This window comes from Fringilla coelebs (genome assembly GCF_963513975.1).
Source record: "Fringilla coelebs genome assembly, chromosome: 4".
Taxonomy (NCBI): domain Eukaryota; kingdom Metazoa; phylum Chordata; class Aves; order Passeriformes; family Fringillidae; genus Fringilla; species Fringilla coelebs.
Window position 1 is genome coordinate 59,125,687 of NC_140032.1, and position 22,325 is coordinate 59,148,011.

Sequence of the window (22,325 nt, forward strand, 5' to 3'; positions counted from 1 at the left end):
GCTGGGCTGAATGGCAAAGCAAATGAAAACTGACCCACACTAAAACCAACAATTTATCTCTTCTCTCAAAATCTGCAGAATGCTTAATACTCTGAAAAATGCCACCTCTTAATACCTTCAAAATAGACACAGATAGTTAGCAGGGATGATAGGTAAGCATCTTTTGTCTCCTCTGCATTTACAAAACAGAAATCTGCCTCATCACATGAAGTTCATGTAAAGGTAACTTAGTAATGTCTATGGATGATTCAGATACTACTGAGTGAATGCCAAAGAAAAGGACATGTAGGATGCTTTTTTTAGAAGGGAGTTCAAACAGCATGCAATAAATAGGGTTTAAAGCTATATAAATGTAGCGTATGGAGAAGGCACAGAGCAATACATTAGATGAGCTCTGTCCATCTTCTAGACTGAATAAAGTCAGCATAAAACAGCAGCATGTGATCATTTAGTTAGACATTATGTGTTGAGGCATTAGCTGAAGGGAAATGTATTCATCAGATATAGGTAGAGTTTCATTTTGTTTTTCAAGCAGTAGCAGTCCAGGAACTTATTCCACAAACCCTCCAAAGATGGAAAAAGAAGAGTCCTTTATTGTACGACATAGTGTGTGAACATGTATCTATGTAATCTGCAGTTGGTTTCCAATCTCATTAAAAATTCCAAAGCAGTAGGTCCAAAGTGTAGGACCGCCATTCTGAGAGAATTCACAACCAAAATACCCTTTCTTAATGTTTTCCTGTTGCTGCCTTTGTGGGAAGGCCCTTCAGCTAGCAAAGCAAACAACTGAAGGATGTGAATTCAGACATGTAATGACTGTAGGGTCAGCACATGACCGCCAAGCATTCATGACCCCAAATTAAGAGGTATTACCCTCTATCTACTAATCCTTGGGTCACAAATGTACAGCCTTCTCCAAGAACATTAAAAATTCCTGAAATTTGCTTACAGCCCACTGCTTGAAAGATGGAAAGCTAACATGCATGAAGTCATCAGATAAGTGAAAGGGGCAGGTCTGTTCTCAAATACCATATATTAAAAATGCCATGTCTTTCAGTCACCTTTTCTGTTAATGAAGGCCACTACAATTTTACATTAAGGTAATACAGAAATACAACTATCTCCTGAAAATAGGAACTTTAATTTCCAGATTCTAACATTTTAAATTCCAAATAGAATTTTGAAGGACAATAAAAACGGAAGCAGCATTCATCTTAGCAGCAAAAGCAATCAGAAGGTATTTCTAGTAAAATCACACCACACGTGACCCAGAAATTAGGTTCTACATTTTAGCACGGTGGCTTTAGTTTTTAAACTATGAAAGACTATTTTGATCAATCTCAGTGTTTTCACATCATATAGAACATAGGAGAGGCTACAAGCCATTCTGTTTGTAAGGTCACACACATTTTTACTGAGAATAAAAATCCAGCTTTTCATGCCATTTGAATGTTTATGTCTAAAATTTACTTGTTAAAATTAACTGCAGCACCTGCATTTCCCATACATTATTATTACCAAAAAAATGTGCACTTTTTTTTTTTAGAAGAAGATACTTTCCCATACATTATTCTTACCCATACATTTCCCATATATTATTATTACCAAAAAAAATGTGCTTTTTTTTTTTTTTTAAAGAAGATACTTCCGGATTGAGTCCTTTGTGGACACCAAAGTTGTGTTAACCTTCTAGCTGTTATTTGAGCTCACTACAAACTTCATACCTGGTAAATGAACCTAACATTTCAGAAAGATATCAAACAGATTTCATTTTCTGTTCCTGAATTAGGATCTTCATGCAACTACTGGAGATAGTAAAGCTGTCTCTGTGTATCAATCCACCCATATCCCCGTCATTTTTGTATTTACAGATAGTAACACACAAAAAAAACACCCCTCAGAAAAACTGAAGATATCTGGCCATATCTGCTGATTCATCTGTATAGTTTCACATTAATTTCTTGTGAAATTCTCTGCTTCACTGCCTGAATCACAGCTTTCTGCCAGCAAGCTCCACTGCCAGTATTCATGTAATACTACCCTTTTTAGTCTCTTTGCAGAAAGTGATCTTGGGACTGGAAAACCTGAATATGTGGCATTTCATTGCAGTCTATAACTGTCCTTGACAAACATAAATTTTAGGGACTACTTCAGTTGAGTTTTTCTCCTTCCTTACTCTTTCAGTTCTTGTTACATCCTAAAGCTCAGGATGAAAGGAGCAGGAAAAAGGGGAATGTTTCGGTCAGAGATGTGTCATTAGGGAAGAAGCATCCATCTCGAGGAAACCCTATGGCTCACTTCAGGGAACACCAATGGAATACATTCCTTACCTTGCTCCTGCGCTGGGACTTGCTCTTGTTAGGGAAGTTACAAAACTGACATAAAACAGAGATGGCCATCTGGCGAGACCCAGCTTGCCAGGCGGTTTTATCTGATCCCTGAGCACGCCTGCCCATCACCAGCCCAACCACACTGAGGATAGTGTTTATATATGCTGCAGGACAAGGGCGCATAAAACAAGTCCAAATCAGCAGGATTTAAAGCACTGGAATAAAACTGAGTTAATGTGACTGTGCTGATGTAGCCGGAAACAAAACCGATGCTGAGTACACAGGATTTATTCCTTTCAAGCGCACAGCCCAGCTCATGTCAGTCTCCTACACAGCGACAATATCAAAATGGTAGCAAAAATAACGAGTCAGCACACTTCTTACACCTTGGGTACAAGGGCCTATAAATGGGTCACAATCAGATTAGATGACATTTCCCATGGGAAGAATCTCAGCACAAAGCAAAACTTCTCATTAAGTGGTCACTCATGGTTACAACAATGCAAAAGGAACTTCCCTCCATATTTGGGAGAGAAACATCCAAACACAAAAGAATAAACCTAAATATTGCTCTCTTGTAAAATTATTCTAAAGCACTAATCCACACAGGGCAAACTGCAACTGGGGCACAGTTCAATAAACACGAATGAAGGCAGAAAGGAACACAATCTGCTAAAAATCTGTGAAGAGCTTAGATCTGTCCACACTGACAACAAAACTGAACTTAAAATGGATATGAGCTAAGTTTGTGTGCAGCTTTGGAATGGCCTTTACTCATAGTTTAATTCTGGTGTACACACAGCCCAAGGGTGTGTCTGCATGATGGGCTTGCATCAGTCTGAAGGGAGGATATTGACAGTGCAGATGCCCAAGTCTGTGCAGAAAAGGCTGCTTCATGTGTTTTTAGTATCTTAGAGAAAGGCTTAATAAAGTAAATTAATATAAATCAAACATCTTTGAGATTATGCAATAAATTTTAATTCTTGGGTTATTTATGTTACTTTAGGCAAAATATATTATGAAAAGCCTGTTGTTAAAACAGTTATCCTGTGATTTATTATGAAAGCAGACAACACTCCAGCAGCTCCTGGAGCATGCTTTCACCATCCTCCACTCCTAATCCTCATTACAAAGTTCTTATTCTGCCTCAGAAAGCAGATGGCAAGAGATAATGTCAGTAACAATTAGGAAGCTTCACTGCCCTTAAGGACTCTTCTGCTATACATTTGCAATTTATTTTTTAAGAGATTTTTAAAAACAAGATACTTTGCACTATTTTTATTCTAGCATGTGGTTTGGAACATCCTCAAAACAATTACACACATTTTGTTTTGGTGTGTGGGTTTTTTTTTTTCTTTAAACAGTGGAGAATGTTGGGAGTTTATTAATTAAAAATAAACATTATAAATTAAGCTTCCAACATTATTTTTATTCTACACATTGCAAAACTAAACCCACTTGAATTTCCTAATATTTTAAATCAATTTCCTCTAAACTACTTGCATGCTGCTGAACCTTTCATGTTTTTATGAGCCCAGTTCAACTCTCACTAACAACTAACTTGGATCAGGTCCAACATTTAACTGTAGTTTAGAAAATTCCTTCCATTTGGATAAGGACAAACTCAAAAGACCTCACAAGAGTATATATTATGTCATTTTATCAATGCAGAATTTTGTCTGCTTATAACCTATTTGAATGTCAGTTATACTTTTGCTTTTACTGGTATCTTTAATGTTGCTTTACAAGCTGATGCTTTTTAATAACAATAATAGTCTACCTAAATAAAATCCAAATAGGAAGTAATATTTCAGAGTGCAAAAAAGAAAAAAGCTGAGATTTCATATAACTTTTGTATTGGAGACTTATTTTGAAACTTTAGTGTTAGAGAAAATTTCTCTCGAAAAGAAGTAAGCCAGGCTGTCTTGGCTTTAGAGCCTTCTCTGACTTACGTAAATACTATCTTTCTATAGATATATCCTCTATTATCCTCCTACAGAGCAACTACATTAATGGAAGATACACCTGCTCTCTGTTGCTGATTAAAGTTTCCCCCTTCCAAAATTCTATTCCTCAGATCTGCTACAGACACTGGCAAGTGAGAGCTCCCTAACATGTTTCAGCCAAACTGATCCTAGATAGACAGTCAAAACATTCTTTAAGTACTTAAACTAACCTGGAAAGGATCAGGTGAGCACAAGTACGAGAAACTCTACCTCTGATGGTTTTTACTAATGGTCCTTTACTTCATGCTTCAAAGGCAGAACAATTGTATTGATTTAAATTGCAGAGTGTAGCAATTCGTGGCTATTTGAGAATGAAACAAAGAAATTAAAACTGGCCCTTTATTGGATTTGGTTCCATAGTTGATGCTGTATCTCTCAAGTGTTACTAATACAGATCAATAGATCAGCAAGTATTTATTTAAAGGGAGACTTTGTACCTAGTATGAGCAGCCTTTTAACTAATAAAGACTGAGAACAAAAATCACAACCTAAGAGATCTGGGGTTGCTTGAATTCCTTCACAAAGAGAAACTGGGAAAAGAATTCACAGTCCTTTATCATTTAGGGATGGACCAACCATCTGACCAAAGCAACCAAGTGCCCAGTACATTTATGACTCATGTGAGCATGACCTGGATTGTTAAAAACCTACTTTTTTTTTGCCAAGTAGAGTCTCATTTCTTAGAGACTAATGGGCTATAGTTTGGCCTCTCCTTGAACCAAAAGGGCTACACCTGAACTTCCAATTAAAGTGTAACAACTGGCAGATGTGAGGGACGATCTAGCAGGAGGTTGATGCTGAGCAGATGGGCTGGGGTGCAGCAACCTTTTCCATCCGTTTCCACCCACTGCTTTTGCAAAGGCACATAATCACCAGGAGCCTGACACTGCCTTTCTTCAGGCAGCAGCATGATACTCCCTGCACAGCACAGGGCTGCTATCATCAAACTGGGACCAGGAACAGGGCTAACTAGAGCCTGGCCAGCTCCACAAGCCCACACTGCTTGCTGCTGCTTAATGAGATAACTTCAACAGAGCAAACTGAGGTTTCCACTCGAGAATGTTTGTACCTCCACTGCAGTGCAGCTGACTATGCCGTTTCCTGTGCAAGTGCCATAAGTGGGAGAAAAATTTGTAAGTCAGGTCACTAAAATAACAACTTTTGTTAGCAATAAGGCTTTTTCATGTTATTTCAGTTTAAAGCACAGCTTCACAAACATCTGTCCTGAACAAAGACACAGGTGGGGAAATTTGGTGAGGAGTAGGAAGAAGAGGTGGGGAACTCTCCTTAGATACATCCCCTAAGTTTTGGAAACACGTATTCAGATTTTTCTTTCTATAAAGCCTATCTGTCCTAATGACTAAAACACCATTAATTTAATAAGGTTAAGAAAAAGATACTTCTATCTACTAGAGCAAGAAGAGGTGGGTACTATTTCTGTCTTATATTTCTCTGAGCTTGTCTTAACTGCTGAATGTAAGATCTTGTATTTCATATTACATGTTTTGTACCACATAAAAAACTAAGTATGCTTTTATTTGTATAAATGTCCCTCTCTGATTTCTGAGTATTATTGTTATATTTTTGAGTCTAATTACACACTTTTTCAAAAATATTGCCCTGTAGCAAAGTTAAATTTATCACTTCATGAGCAAATTTTATGTCCTCATGTTACAAAATAAAGCATGTCATTTCCTTATGCATCTTCTCAGTACTGTACATTATACTGTAAGGTCTTCTTATCCTCTTTCTTATCTCCTCTCTTCTAGGAACAAGAAACTGTTTCTTCATACCAGAGTTCCTCCTACATCCATATCATTGTCATAAGCTTTCTCTGTAGCCCAGATGGTTTCAGTAACATTACTCTTCCTCATCCCAGGAGTGGAGTCTTGCCAGGAAAAAGCACCAAAAGCAAAGCCTCAACTGACTTCTTTTTGTATCCTTCCATGTAGGGCACAGATGGTCAGGTTTCCTCAGCCCCTCCCCTTCTTCAGCTGAAAACCCCCGCTCCATGTATGCAAATATTGCCAAAAATCTTACTTCCTTTTCCAACACTTAGGATGGAAACTTCTCTACACTGACTCTATTACAAATACTTTGTTTTGAGCCACCCACCAAATTCAAGTTTATCAGCATGTTTTCCCATATGGTCCATAAATAAACACAAAAACAAATCAAACAGTGTATCCTACAGGGTCTCTCATCAGCACATTCACTGTATGCGAGTCCTGACCTCCTTACAGGAGGAACAACTTGGATACTTCTTTGCAAGGCTACTTCCAATCACAGACTGTAAGTTTCAGTAAATAGAGCAAAAAACTGCCATCTCTTTCAAATTTTTTTTTTCCTCCCTTACCACTAAGCCTGTGAAGCAATTTTTACATTTTACTCAAAATTCTTGATACATTTTCAGCAGTGTCAGTCCAGGCACAACATTTGCAGAACAGACAAAGAGAAGACAGATTTAGTGAACACCTGTTAAATGGGGCAGTAGCTCCAGCACAATTGTTTCCCACTTCATTTCACACAGTAATAACTTTAATGTCTTCCATGGACTCGCTTTCAAACACCAGTTCTACAACATCACACAACAAAAGAGCTGAAAGCAAATTTAATTGTCTAGATTGCTTCCAATCATCTTATTTTTGGATAAAGGCAAATATACCTACTTTAGTTTCTAGGGGTTTTTTAACTGTATCTACTCAAACTCTGTTATTATTCAATATTTTATAATCTTTCCCAACTGCACAATATTCTCCTCCATGTTTTAATATTTATCTTTTCTATGGTAAATTCTCTTCCCTCATTAGAAAATCCACATACCCCATCATTCTCTTTACAGTCCATACTTTTAGTTTAGGCTTTGTTTCCTTTTGACTCTTATACCTGTATCTAGGCTTTTCTTACTGTTAAATCTCCTTGTTCAATTTTGCTGTCAGTTAAAATATTTGTACGTTTTAGTTTTATTCCTGCTCACCTTGTTTAGTTTCAGACTCCACTAAGACAGACACATTACACATAAGTGTGTAGTGTCCTAACAATTGGAAATTAATTAAACTATTTTTAGAATGTGATAGGTTATGGCTTTTTTTTTTTTCCATGAGAGAATTAGGCTAGCCTTATTCAAGACCTTAAAGTTTTAGAATTATGAAGTGTGGCAAATTTTGATACCAGCTTCTTTAACTATTTTTTTCACAATAGCAAAGACAAACAGACTGTCTATGAGTCCTTTAAGTTTTCTTCATTCAGGAAGACTGGCATCTATCCCACTCTCAGAAATTATTGAAATGCAAGCATGTGTGGACTTTTTAAAAATAATTTTACACTGTTTACATTCTTGAAGTCCAGAATTTGGTTGTAATTTCTATAAAATAACTTGCATGCAGTTGAAAGAAATGGTAGGAATTGCAGACATAATGTAAAGAAGGAAATGTTATGGAAAGAACAGACTTTAAAAACTCTGCTTTCTGTTTTCAAAGATGGAATGGATAGAAAAAGATCAAGGCTTTTGACTAGCAAATGATGATCCACTACCTAGGTTACTGTTTTCATTGAAAAGGCAAAAAACCAGTTTCTTTCCATCATCGCATATATTTTATTATGTATTAACGTTGTCCTACAGATGCATCTCTCCAGTGTATTCCATCATATGTATTATGTAAATCCCATCTCCCAATATTAGCCTGTTTTGCTGTATTATGCAACCCAAACTGAATGCTTTCAGCATTTTTACCTTCTGTTCAAAAGTATAGTTTGGGTTCACTTTTAATTATTTCCCTCATATTCTTGAATTTATTTGACTCTCTCTGTATTGTAGTCTTCTTTACAAATTAAATCAATAAAAATTCATATATGAAAATTAATAAAGCCTCTATTCCAACAGAGCTGGATTTAAATAAACATGAATTTCTGGCCATATTTCTTAGATGGCGCTTCAATAAAAATAAGTTACACAGGCAGTCAATTGTACACGCAGAAAAATTAGTCTACATTTTTTATTCACAGATTTTCAGAATCTTTTCTAATAGGCCATATATCACATTTCCTTAGAAATATTTCCTCTCTACTTTTCAAAAATGTCTTGTATTGAATGATTTTTAAAATTTTCCCTCCAGAATACCCACAGATTAGGTTTTTGCCTGCACCGATTTCACCTGCTTGTGGTTATGCTTGCATTGATAAGGTTATTCTACATTCATCTTCAGATCTCAATGGAGTGTTTCAGAATGGGTAAAAAAGTCTTATTCCCCCCCTTTCTATGATAATAATCAGACCTGTACGTGATACAATTAAATCAAAAGACTGCTCACAATTACCCAGTTTTTTTGATTCTAGTCTGCACACAAATGTTTCTGTGTCAAAGACAATAAAGGTTCTAACTTTTGGAAAGTAATTATAAAAGTGCAAAAAATCCTGCATAAACACAGATGATGAAATTGTCACGTGTGCTGAGCTGGCAGGAGATGACCCTGTGTGGTGCAGGAACACAGATTCACCAATGCACCAAATGCAAAAGCAGACAGCTTTAAGCCAGTGCTGGTATTCCACATGGAGAAACTGAAAGGGAAAACCAGACAATGACTAGAGCTGCGCACTGCAATCATGGAAGTGCTTCTCCAGGAAAGGAGGAATCCTGCTGCTTCATTCACACACCAGCCTACATTCCCTTCAGCTGTATAAGAGATCACCTGTACCCCTCTGCCTGCTAAGTGCACACACAGTGGAGCCTCTGTGCTTCCCAGGACTGCCTTGTTTCCATAGATTGGGGGTGGGGGGGGGGAAGCATTAAACAATATCAACCTTTTATAGAGATGAAATCCAATCTGGCAGCAGACTGGACCTTCCACACCTAGCTTTGCTGAAGAATACTATTCCTGACTGGAATTAAACTGTTACATTTCTGAGACTTCTATGGATGAAAATGTTTATTTTGCCTGATACAAGGAACCTGACCTCCTGTACAAAACTTTTTTTCATACTTATATCTTGAAAAACCATAAAATGAATGTAGAATGATGCTTTAATATTCACTGGCAATAGTTATGTTTAAACATACAGCTATTTTAATTGCATAATGCACATTCATAGTATAGAAATAAAAGTATTTGTCAGGAAAAGCAAAGTTACAGATTACTTTTATACTTTTATATCTTTTCTATAATAATTTATGAAAGTGATTTTTGCTAAAAATTATAATACTTGTAGAGTTAATAGACATCCTCCATTCAGAGGATATTGAATAGATCTTGTTTTGTATATAGATTTTCTTCAAAGAAAAGCCACAAGCAATCACCACATATAAGAAATATAAATTGAAGTAACAGTTCAGAGTCTGAAAGTCTGAAAGAACTGATATCAAGATTCCCAAATTCTGTGAACATCCCACATCAGCCTGGATTGCTGGAAGCATCTTCATTGCTCAGTGTACAGAGCTCCATCTGCATTCCAGCTTTTTAAGACCACATCCAATTCTATGAAGACCAGAATCTCAAAGTACGTGCTGCACAGATTACAACTCTGATGTTGCTGGTTAAGCCTGGTTTACATTTTGCCCTTTTTCCTGCTCTCTAATGTTTTTAACATATCGAATGAGTCAGCTGTTATCAGGAATACACAACTAATGATCTAGCAATCTATTACTAATCTCCACTTCTAGGCCTTAATTCACATAGTATGACATTATGGTATGATTTGCTGTAACACATTTTCAAATACACAGCTGTGGAACCAGGAAAAATATCACAGAGATTTTTCCAAGATAGCAGACAAAAAAATCCAGTACATTCCAAGTTCTGGGCTTTAACCCAGTATCTATATTTGACTAATAGCAATAGTTTTAAAGAGACTGAAAGTAACATAATTTTTTCAAAACCAAGTTTTGTTTTTTCACCCAACTCACAAAACTTGTAGTTCTGAGCATTGTTGTGTGATTGTGGGCAGGGGATGCTGCTTTTTTAGACTAGCATGGTATAAGGTGGAGTTACTTGTGCTAAAAAGTAATGCCCCATATCAACTGATAATGATCCTCTAATTCTCACTGGAGATTTTTCTTACCTTAGACAATTCTTAACACTGATTCATTGTGCTCCACTAAAATTTGTATTGAGGCAAATGACTGCCCTACCCTTCCTTTCCATTTTGCTTTTCATGATTCTGCCACATTTACTTTTGTGTATAGCATCTTTATGTATTTAAGCATTTCATTTGTTTCAGAAAGCATCCCAGCTTCCAAATACTACATTTTCAATTATTTGAAAATTGGATTTCAAAACTTTCAGTCCAGCACAGTAATCTCATCATTTTTCTAATTTGTCTTGCATTTTCCCCAGCATTGAACAAAATGGATAAACCCCAAATCATGAAAGGACTAACTCTGCAATAAAGCACTAAAACACTTAAATTGAGATATATTGTGGAAAGCTGTCTTGACAGACCTCAATGACTTCATTATCATTGAAGCAATCTAATTCTCAAAAAGCTGAGGCTCATCAAAGCTGTGTGAAATTTAGTTATTATCTGTTGATTAATAGTTTCAAATTAATTCTTCCCAATTCAGACATCCAACTTTCAATGACAAGACAAAATAGATTACTATACCATGCAGAACAGAACTTCCTTATTGGGATTTTTAGCTATTCCTATCAGTGGGAAGCGTAGGGCTTTTCCCTGGGTTTCACCTGGTCTTTGTAAATGTCTACATTTTCATGCATGACACAAAGGGCATTTAAAATCTCTATCAGCTTGAATGCAGTAATTATCCCTAGGTCCAACATGTGAAATTAAATTTCTAAAATAGAAAACTGTTCTAAAGGAGAGCACCTAACATAACTAAGACTGTGAAGCCAAGCAAAGATGCCAGAAAAATCTAAGTTTTAAAGGTTATACCTGTTTCTGTGTCTGAAAACTGCTGTAAAGGTTTTGTTTAGGACTTCTGCATCCAAACCACATCTGAGCATCTATCTCTTTATATTCTCCCAACTTCGCTTCCCATTCCTATTTCCCGTAGGTCTTTCAGAAGCCTTGGAGAACCAAAAATTGTTAGGTATTTTTTTTAGGCATCAGTTGAAGTTTGCATCCTCTCTTTTGCTCACATACTAAATGCTAAAGACACTACAATTTGGAAACAGTAAAGTAAGGATGCAACAGCATGTTGCATTTGAGATTTTTCTGTTTTGTTGGGGGGAGGAATTATAATTTTATCTTGTTTAAAAGCTTGTGAGTTTTACTCTTATTAAGCTAATACTATAATTCTTATTACAGACGTATTTATAAAATGATGAATTTAGACAATAGTACAGTTATTGCTAACTGCACCTGTATAAACTGAAAAATATTTTCAGATGTCTTAGTAGTTATTTCATGGCACTAAACATAGTATGCCTGAGCTTTAGAGGTATATAATTGTGTTTCACAATGGTAAAAACACAGCCACTTTTCCATCAAAATCTGGACTGGCTCTCCTTACTGAATTATGTTATTACAAAACATTGTATATCACAGACTAATACAAAATACCAACTATATGCAGAAGCAATAGATGCACTTTGGAGTTCTTTGTATTGCTTAGAATGACATCTTGATACTACCATTCAGCTCATGATAACATTACATCAATCAAAATCCAGTTTTAATTATACACCATTCTGCTTTTTCTCTCAGAGCAAACACAGACAAAATGCAACAACCTATTTCAATTAAAATACACACTTTATAAAATTAAAAGTAGGTTAGAAATCACTTTTAAATCAGCTATCAGCCTGTCAATTAGTGCTCTGAACCCCTGCTATTGACCCAGTACTGTACAAGCTGTTATTATGCACTGTCCTACGTATCATCTGTTCCCCGTGCTGCTCTGTTCCAGAAAGACAGACAGCTGCAACAGAATATCCCTGTTCAACCTGAGGACCATCTGACTTTAATTGTAGCACACAGCTTGATGTGGGTCTGCTTATGAGAAGCTGAAGTATCACACTGTAATAATCTGGAAAAGCAGAAAGCTGCCAACACGCGGCTGCAAACAGGGGCTTGCGCTGTCTGGCAGCCTGACGGGCTGCAGGAAATATGATTAATGAGCAAGGTATAATGATATCAGGAACCCGATTAGCACCACAGAAAGGTCACAGATCAAAGTAGTATGCATTTCATGAGCTCCAATCGTTGAATAAGATCTGGGGACTTAAAGAGGTAAACTCAAATGCAAAGGGGAAAAAATATCTGCGTGTCATAGCTTACAAAATGAGCACTTGGAATACTGTAATGCCTATTTTGTCTGAATCAGGAGACAGCAAGGAAATATTAGCTGAATACATCAGCCCATGCCACATTGTAGCAAGCTTTTCTTGATCATATTAATGTGGATCTGAGCTTTAAGCATTCTCCCTAAACTATTCGACTTGAAAAAGAAACTATGCTGATTTGATGCTGATGGTATTCAATCCACCAAGTATTAACAAAGAAAAGCAATTTAATATTTGCATATAATTTTCTCAGTGTTATTCCACTACAAAAGTGGCAGATCACAGAGGGCATCATCCACACCAGGCAGGTCCACTACCACTGGGTAAGTTTAACTATGTCAGACAGAAGCAGTTAATGTAATTCATTGGCAAAGAGGTTTAAATTTAATGCTACCAGACTGACCAAAACTTCGTATCCTAAATACAGAAACAGCATCAAGCACCTACAGCTGTAGGTCCTACCCATTTGGTAGGACACCTGACATCATCTGGATGATGTCTGGCACACTTTAATACCAACACTTGGTAAATTATTTCTTCCTTTTGTAATTAGCTTAAGCCTTAAAAAAATCTTTTTTCTGTGCAATTAATACTTGAAAACTGTAAAATTTCACACGGAGAATATTGCACAAGCAAGAGATATCAAAGAGAGCTGCAAGAAAGGCAGACATGAGCAGCAGATTGGGACATGAAGGAAGAATGAGGGAATGGTAGGTCAGAGCATAGAGGGAGGTGAGTATAAGAAAACCTAGCCCATGGCTTGAAATGAGGAAAAACAATTAAGAGCTAACATCTTAGACAATGGGGAAGTGGGAGACTAACTTCACAGATAGGAAAGCCAGATCTGTAACTAATAGAAGTATATTTTAAAAAAAAACTAAATTAAAAAAAAATCAAATTAAAAAAAAAAATCTAAATTTTAAAAAATCTAAAACACCAGAGTCCTGAGAGATCAAGGGCACCTTGATAGGTGTGCCTTTGACAAGTCTGCTCAATAACACAGCTTTTTATTTTCCAGGTTATTCTGAAGCACCAGCACATGCCAAACTCACAGAGGTGTCAGGCTACCTCCCCTACCTATCACCACAACTGTGAGATCAAAAGCTGAGTTTCAATATGGTTTCCCAAGTAGTCCTGCTAAATGTTACTGTATTTCATATCTCATTTAAATAAAATTTGCACATACATATGGATGAAGGAAAATGCTAAATCCACCCAACGTTCTTTGTGATTACTATGGTGCATCTATCACTGCCTGTAGGAATCTAGGCCACACAGCATTTCTGAAAACCATGTTATCATGTCACCAGTAAAAGTGCAGTGTAAAACATTCTAATTAACTTCTGAACCACAGATTTATTCTGATGTGAAGGTTCTCCAATGTTATGAAGCCTGACATGCCACCAACAACAGAACTTTTTCGATTCCCATTTCCTAACTTAGGAGTATCAGGATGTTATTCTGATAAGCCTGGTATCTGAAAGGTTTTTGAGAGTTTCCATGCCTTAATTCACTATTTCCCAGTTAGCTGGCTACCACATGAAAACTGCAGCCTTGTATTTCAAGATTGGCTAGGAAAAGCTTCTGTTATTTATTTCAGAATGCCATCAATGCAGAACTGTTTCATTCTGAGAAGAGCCTAACATAGCTTTTGAGAATGTGCTGAAACACCTCGAGTGACAGTGCAACAGCTATTCTGTAATCCATTTCACTGCCCAGAGGGCACAATGAAGATAGGCAGTGCTAACAACTGCACTTCCCAAAACAGGGAAGAGAACAGTAACACAGGTTTGAGAATGAAGCAGGCAAAGGAGAATTTAGTTCTATTTTCTTGTAAAAAAGGCTCAGAAAAATATCAATTTAATGGAAGAAATGGAAGAGGTGGCAGAAGATTGAAAATGCCTCTTTGGAGTTATATGGACACTAAATTAAGAAACCTCAAAATCACATTTAAGTCACAAATATTTTTATGATCAAACAAGCGTTTTCAAGCCTTCTGTAAAGTGATGATTTTATTAGCTCTTTAGAACCACAACAGCTGACATAGAAAAAGAGTAAGATCTCCTGTACATTTAGACCGCATTCAAACTTTTTTAAGCAAATCTAAGACTGAGAATACTATATTTCATTTTTTCTTCCTACATTTGTAAATCTATATCTCTATATCATTTCAGACATAGATCTATTTAAATTATAAATATATATTGCAGGCAAATTATTTCAGAAGAATCTTGAAAGACAGAAGTGACTGGACAATAGAAGAGAGACGTCTTACCAGCCTGTTTATGCGAACAAATTCTTCTGGGGTTTTGGCCCATGGTGGAAGTTCAACATCAGACACCACCGTTCCATCATCCATCACTCCTAGATTGTAATTGTTGCTGTTGACAAATATCTCTGGGAGGTAATAAAATTCAGGAATCAATTCCTGTAGATAAATGAAAAACAATGCCATGTTATAAATTCTGTCAGAGGATGCACTGCGTCATGTTAAAAAAAGTAATTGTTAGGATGGAATTAAGCAAAGTGAATATAGAAAATTCTCCCACAGACATCGTCCTCCTTCCCTAGAAGGGTCCCCTTCTGCACTTTCTAAAATTCAAACCTGTAGATATGATGACTCCTTAGCATGCTTTTAACATGACAAAGAACTGGGACACAACAGGCTATAAAACTGTTGTGTCCAGAACATTGTGAACCAGAACATTGGTTTTGGTTGCATATTGTGCACTGAGAAACTTAAAAAACCAAAGTAATGAACATCACATGGCACAGATAATGTTTAGTGGAAAGGTACAGACAATCAATGACGGTAAAAAGTTGTGGAAAACTGATTCTTTCACATTTTAGTACAATACACATTTAAAGTGCAAATGCACAAATGGCAATCTACAGTTGGGTGAAACCAGCACCATATTCACCACGAAGGTGTGAAACCCAGTTATAGTCTTATTCTCTCTAATGTAAAGGTCTAAGAACCTAATGTTTAGGCTATTACCTAAGACTGTTCAATGCCCAGAAATAATTTTTTTTGTAAATTCCAAAATACCTGGAGTTATGCCACATGTTCTATAAAAAACAAACATAAAAACAAAAAGCCCCCACAAAGCTGAATAGAGTCAATATTTTTCTTTCACATAAAGTTAATTTACTCAATTATGTGTCCAGTCTATAAATTACAGGGAAGAACCACACAAAATTTCACACACAAGAGAAAAAAAGGCAGGGATTTCACATGGCTACAAGGTCTGCACTAAATTCTTGTCAGGATCATCACTGCTGTAAACAAGTGATGTTTTTGATGTTCCAGGCCTGTGCTGAACAGGACTGGAACTCAGCATTTACACCTCCCTGGCTGGCCTGCTCTGGCATCTCTGCTGGCACAGCTACCATGGCTGAGGAAAAACAGTATAGGAATTGTGATTTCAAAGTCTTCTCAGAAAAACAAAGTAATAGTAATGGCGAAACAAAAATTTTATTATACAGAAAATGACACATTCTAGTGCAAAACTAAACATAACATAGTAAGAAGGAAAATTACCCTCAAACCTGTAAGGATTTTCTCCTGGATAAGTGGTTTATTTCCTTGTTTCGCAAACAGACCTGCAACTTCCTAAGTTGTCATGCATTTTATAAAATACACAGTAGGTAATACATAAATTTATCCAAGTTAATGGGATTAGAACCTTATTTATACACTTTCATTAAAATATCTGCAATGTCCGGATATAACACTTAATAGAAAAAGCCCATAAAGACATAACACACATATTTCTGCCCTATATTTTAAGGTAGAGTGGTTGCATAGGTTTTTTTGGTTGTTGGTTTTTTTTAGTTGTTTGTTTTTGTTTTTTGTGGAACTTGATGTTGAAACTTAAATACGCCCAGCAAACCTGGCAATTTGATGGATTTAGAAAAATTGAGCCACTAAATTAGAGAATTTACCTCCTTTGTAAAGAAAGGATCAATAGTCGTAATTGCTTCAGGAAGTGAATTTCATAGCAAATGAGTGGTGTAAAATTGGTCTTCCATACAGCAAGTGCAAGCTGCAGGCCACTTGAGAAGTAAGAAAAAAAAAATCAGACTGCCTCAGTGGCTTTGTGTACCATGGGTGGAGGATGCAGCCACGCCAGAAGATCAGCAGATCAGATCTGAAACGCAGTCCTGACATGGGTCAACGGCCCAGTGGTCTCCAAGAGAGCCCCTCGGGGCCAGCTACGGCATGAGCAGCTTTCCAAATGGCTGAGTGCAACGAGGAGGTCATCAGATTGCGGGCAAGGTCAAGCCAAGTAGCCAGGGCAAAGACTAAGGAAAGATCAAGCAGGAATTAAGCTATTTTCACCTCCATCCTTGTGTGAAACACTGCCTGGCTTTGAATTGTACATCTTTTTGTTTACAGTCCCCTTAATTAACTAGGGTAAAAAACATGCTTCTGTACCAAATGCTAGACAAGGAGTTGATAAAAATAAGGTTTGAAACTGTTTCACTGCATAAGAACAAGAATGTAGCAAGGATAAACGCTGTAAAAAATAAAGTTTATTTTAAAAAGTAACACTGAGGTTGCTACAGTTTTAATCATCACAGAAACCAGCAAAGAAAAGCAGAGACAAAGGACTATTAATTTGATAGCAGCACACACCACAAATATGAAACCATACCCTGCCTCTGAGCACTTAAAATACAAGCTCATTACATATGTTGCCAATGCTTTTATTTCTTCTTTAAATATGTATCTGTACAGCTATTCATTAGTTTCTTTCAAGATCAGAAAGCATTTGGCTTTCTAGAACACATTGTTTTCATTAGGTTACACAGAAACAATATGCTGGAAACTTCAAAATTACCTGTAATTTCTACTAGTTTGACTATTAGAAACTTTTCATAAAGCTTTTCATTACTCTAGAAATGAGTTTTCAGAAAGTTTTTCACTGTCACCATTATGATACATTTCTACAAAAGGAGTTTGTTATGTGATTTTCTTGTCTTGGCCATGTGCTAACATTTACCCATGGAAAAGGGAGTGCAAACAGATGCATGTGGCCATTGGAAATGAGCTGTATTTAGAGCTCATTTTAATGCCTTTATAAGGGTGAAATTTAAAACATTAGTTAAGGGAAAACAGTTTTTCCTAAAACCAGCAAAAACACCTGATCACAAAATATTATTTTTTATTAAGTAAAAAAATATTCTTCACATATTTGGCAGCTGCCGTCCTTAACAGTCCTCCTCAACTGTATTTGTGGGGTCTTCTTTTCTCTTAAAATCTTCAAATCACATGCACTGACACTAAGCAGATCCACACTAAGCTGACCCACGTGTGCAACTCCAGAAATAATAGAATTTCCTGGACACATGAGAATGTTAAAAAATAATGAATGCACTTTTTGCTTGTTTTGCATGGCAGGAGGAATGAGTTAGCAAATGTTTTCACACAAACATCACATGAAGATGCAGGACCAGACATGAGGGGCCAGAATGAAGAATCCTTTCATATCTCACCTGGAACAGCGACAAGGACTGGACTAACACAGGGCAAATACAGCCTCTGCATGAATATTCTGTCAGCTTCTTACAGCTAAACAGTTCTGAACTAATCCATGCTTCTGATTTGTAAAATCATCAAGTGTGGGGTCTGTAGTTTTGTCTGCACAAGTTTTCCTTTGGCTGTTCTAAAACTGCTTCCTGGCAGTTCCAGTGGATGGTCTCAATGGCAATTTTGTGGAACCCAGTAAATGTTAGTTCCTTATTCGGTCTTCTATGCACCCTTCCAGGTACTATAGACCTACATGATCATCACATTCTTCCTCATTCCTTTTTGCAAGCTGAAGGATTCTAGTCAGTTTAGATTTGTTCCCTCTGGAGGTCTTCCCTTCCAACTAAAAATTTTGGTTCCCTCCATACTTTTTCTAACTCTGCTGAGTGAGTCCCTTCGGAAATTTTCCACACTCAGCACATGTACAGAAATGGTAAAACTGCCTCACATTTCTTTTGTTTAAATTTCACAGAAAAAGCCAAAACATCTCTATGATTTGTTGAAGCTCTTGTTTTAAGACTTGTGTTTGGAAATTCCTTTCTGAAATTTCCCTGTTGGAACTCATCATTTCTACAAGGAAGAGACAAGACATCCTTATGGTAAGCAATACTTCAGTTGTTCTGCCATGCTTTTCACTACAACTGAAGAAGGAGCTCAAAGACAATATCAACATAAATCTAACACTTAGTACTTTAAAAAAACACTGCCATATCAGGATTCTTATTAAAATATTTATAAAATTCTGCCTAATACTAAAGTACAATTTTTCTCTAACAGAAATTGCCCTATAGCACATGAAAACAATGATTCATAAGGAAAATTCACTAAAAATATTTTTTTACAAAAATACAATATCAACAGGATGTCAGTTTAACAGTGGTAATTAATTTTCACATAGGCCACCACACAAAAAAAAAAAAACTAGATACTTTGTTTCATTAAGGCAATTAAATGTTATTTTTTCTTTTGTTTAGAAAATGACTGATGCATTTTGAAGCAGTTCTATGATCTCCAAAGATGTCTAGAAACAATGACAGATCCCTAATCCTATTAAACATTTATAAGATACCAAATTTTCAAACTAAATTATTTTGCAATCATGTTAAGCAATATTAAGCCTATATATAACCTGTCTAGCAGAATAATAAAAATGCATATTGGAAGTCTAGACTTTTATTCATATTGCAACACTTTATTTCTTCTGTTAGGAACTTAAACGGCATTCAAGAAATATATAGTAATCTATTAAATTAACTCAAATTTCATTTTTTCATCACACTTCAATGAAATCATCTTCAAGACTGTTGTATAATTTCCCACTGCCCATGAGTTTCCCTCCATCTGCTATGTGTGTCTTATTTCTCACTAAGAAATTGTCAACTAAAAAATTGTCTCAAAACACTGCCTGAAATTCTGCCAACTTGCAAAAAAAAAAAAATTTTTGGCAGGTTTCCATTAAAATTCTGAAGGTAATTAATGAAGAAATAAGTTACAAAGGTAATTAATGAAGAGATAAATTTTGTCAATGTTTAACCACTCTGTTAAAGTTCTAAGTGATTATACCTCAAACATTTTCTAGTTTGAGAAAAATACTGAACTTCTCAGTAATTCACAATTAAGCAAAGAGAATTACAAAAAGTCCAGATATTTATTTAGTAGATTAAAGAAACATATGATAACTACAATTAAGACCTGATTCATTACTGATCAATAAATAGATTTTATGGAGTCAATATCTCATTGGATAACAACCTGCATCTTTAAAGCACTTTAAATCCTGTTACTCTCTCTATTTACATATGTACATACATATTTTTTTAAATATATATATATAATTATTTTACACTTTACTTAGAATCTAAGTAAAAGTATTCAATGGTATGTATTGAACATATTTATATACTAGGTACTTCAGGTTAATTTGACAGAGAAAGAGGAAAAGTTGCATGTATAACTACATTTCGTCTCCTTAGGACTCCAGAAAACTTGTCCATAACTTCTCTAAATTTGTTATTTAAACAAGGAGTTTGGAGCAGATATTGAAACTATTTGCTTAATTTTCAATACAGACATGGCTGGCTATAAAAGAAGCAGATCACAGATATTAGATGGAACTTGCTGATGCACACATCTAGATGGCTGTATTTTTAACTACTGTAATTCCCACAGATTACAATGCACAGTTCTGACTGAATTTGGAATATACTTTCTCTTTATGGATCTTAGCACAAAACCAAATCTTTTATGAAAACCAAATATCTGCATCCTAAATATGTTAAACATTTTACTACACCAGACATGGAGCTTATGATTAAAAATCTGAATTTCTAGGTACTTGATTCTGAATTTTGCTGGTCATTGCTCTTTTTGTGACTACTATGACATGAAATTTCTCCAACAGAAAGGTCATGTTGCCAGTTTCACAGCAACTTTATTCAGTAACTTTTGAGGCTTTAAACATGAAGTTTGATTTAAAGAAAAACTGTCCAAAATTATGTTATGCTAATAAGTTTGACAATAAACTTGCTGAAACAGCATTTCTGTACCTAAAATTCAGCTGTTTTACGCTATGAGGATCACAATTTGACAAACACACCTGTATGAGATACAAATTCAGATACTCATTACTATTCCCCCAGCCTTACAATAGCTGCCACAGCTGTGTGTCATATCACAGGATTTCACAAATTAGTGTCCATTTTATGGTGGAACAATCTACAACAGTGTAACAGGAGTTTACTAATGTTTCCTTTAATATTATGGTCTCTTAGCATCTCTTTCTGAACAAAACAAATCAAATTCACCAAAAGCAACTCAAAGCACATGAGAAAGAAATAAACACAAAGCAGCAGAGGAAAAGACATGAAGAACAGTACACAGCTTTATACTAGTGACTGTAGCTTGGTGAAAAATTTTGAAAAAAAAATCAATTGAATTAAACCAATCTAATGTTCTTCTCAAAAGGAAGCTGCGGTAGTGGATGGTGAAAGAAAAAGTGGCAAGGTGTTGCTTTACTTTTGAGAAAGACCTCTGAGACTGCCCCAGACATTCCTACAAGCAAACTAGAGAATGGAGATGAGATGGGGTTACAATAACGTGGGAGTAGCCAAGCTAGAAATCCATATTCCAAGAGCAGTTATCAATAGTTCACTGTCAGACTGGGAGGACATGGTAATGGAGTCTGCCCTGCTCTTAATTCCAGTCAATAATCTCATTAATGGCCTGGCACAGAAAGTGCAGAAGTAAAATTCCAGATGACACTGAGAAGGCTACACTGCTGTTTGGAGGACAGCAAGAGGATTTCAGATGATCTTAAAATCTGTATATATGGTACTAACAACAACAACAACAACAACAACAAAAAACTCTGAAAACAATCAACAAACTACAGTGGAAAAAGGGAAAAGACATACAAAGTGCAAAGTGCAACATGGGTTATAATTATGCCATTGTATATATAATGAGAAATAGACTTATTGCAACAGGTTAGGTGCCAAACCAGAAGGAACAAGTGCCTCTGAACAAGTGCAGGCAAATATTGCCAGGCTATCCAGATTTGCTTTTTCTGTGGTATTAGCAAAACTAACCAGGATTGTTTGCACCAATAATGGAAATTAAGAAGTAACTGAGTTATGGTCATGCCTATATAGTACTTTAAATGTACCAAGTGGTACTCTCACAGATTTGAAACACATTCAGTATTCTTTAGAGCAGAACACAGAGTTAATCATTTAAAGTCACCAGTCCTGAGCTAATTGGTAAATAATGCCAGAGTGGTAATGAGACACTAGTAAACTTCCAAAAGATTTTTAATTTGCATTGCTCAAATAAATGGATAGGGAGAACAAGGAAATTGAATTTTATGCCACATATTCACCTCTTGAAATCAAAATTTGTGAAGTTCAAGCAAAGGTTATTCTACAGAGGAACACTGGTTTCGTGCTTTGATCATGAATCCGAGGTTATCCTGGGATATTGACCCAGATTGGTTGTGACCACACATATGCTTCAGCTTTCTCTGCTGGAGCGATACCAGCCAGCAAGAGCTCTTTCCAAAGCCAGCTCCTATTGGTCCTCTCTGTAACACAGAGTGCTTCCAGCTAAGATTAACAATAAACTTAGGACAGCAGCATCAGTAACTGCATTCACTTTCTACAAGCAAGAAGCAAGAAGAAAGAATTTCTTGTAATCAGCTCAATGGTTTGAAGAGTCACAATTC

At 36.1% G+C, this 22,325-nt stretch overlaps 1 protein-coding gene across 3 annotated transcripts in view; it reads right to left on the reverse strand.

Moving 5' to 3' along the window:
• LRBA (LPS responsive beige-like anchor protein) overlaps window positions 1-22,325 on the reverse strand; it is a 363,835-nt gene that overhangs the window by 74,075 nt on the left and 267,435 nt on the right. For all 3 annotated transcript variants that reach the window (XM_084204142.1, XM_084204143.1, XM_084204141.1), the window contains one exon: window positions 14,849-15,001. In XM_084204142.1, coding sequence (XP_084060268.1) covers window positions 14,849-15,001 — 153 coding nt within the window. The remainder of the gene's footprint in view (window positions 1-14,848; window positions 15,002-22,325) is intronic.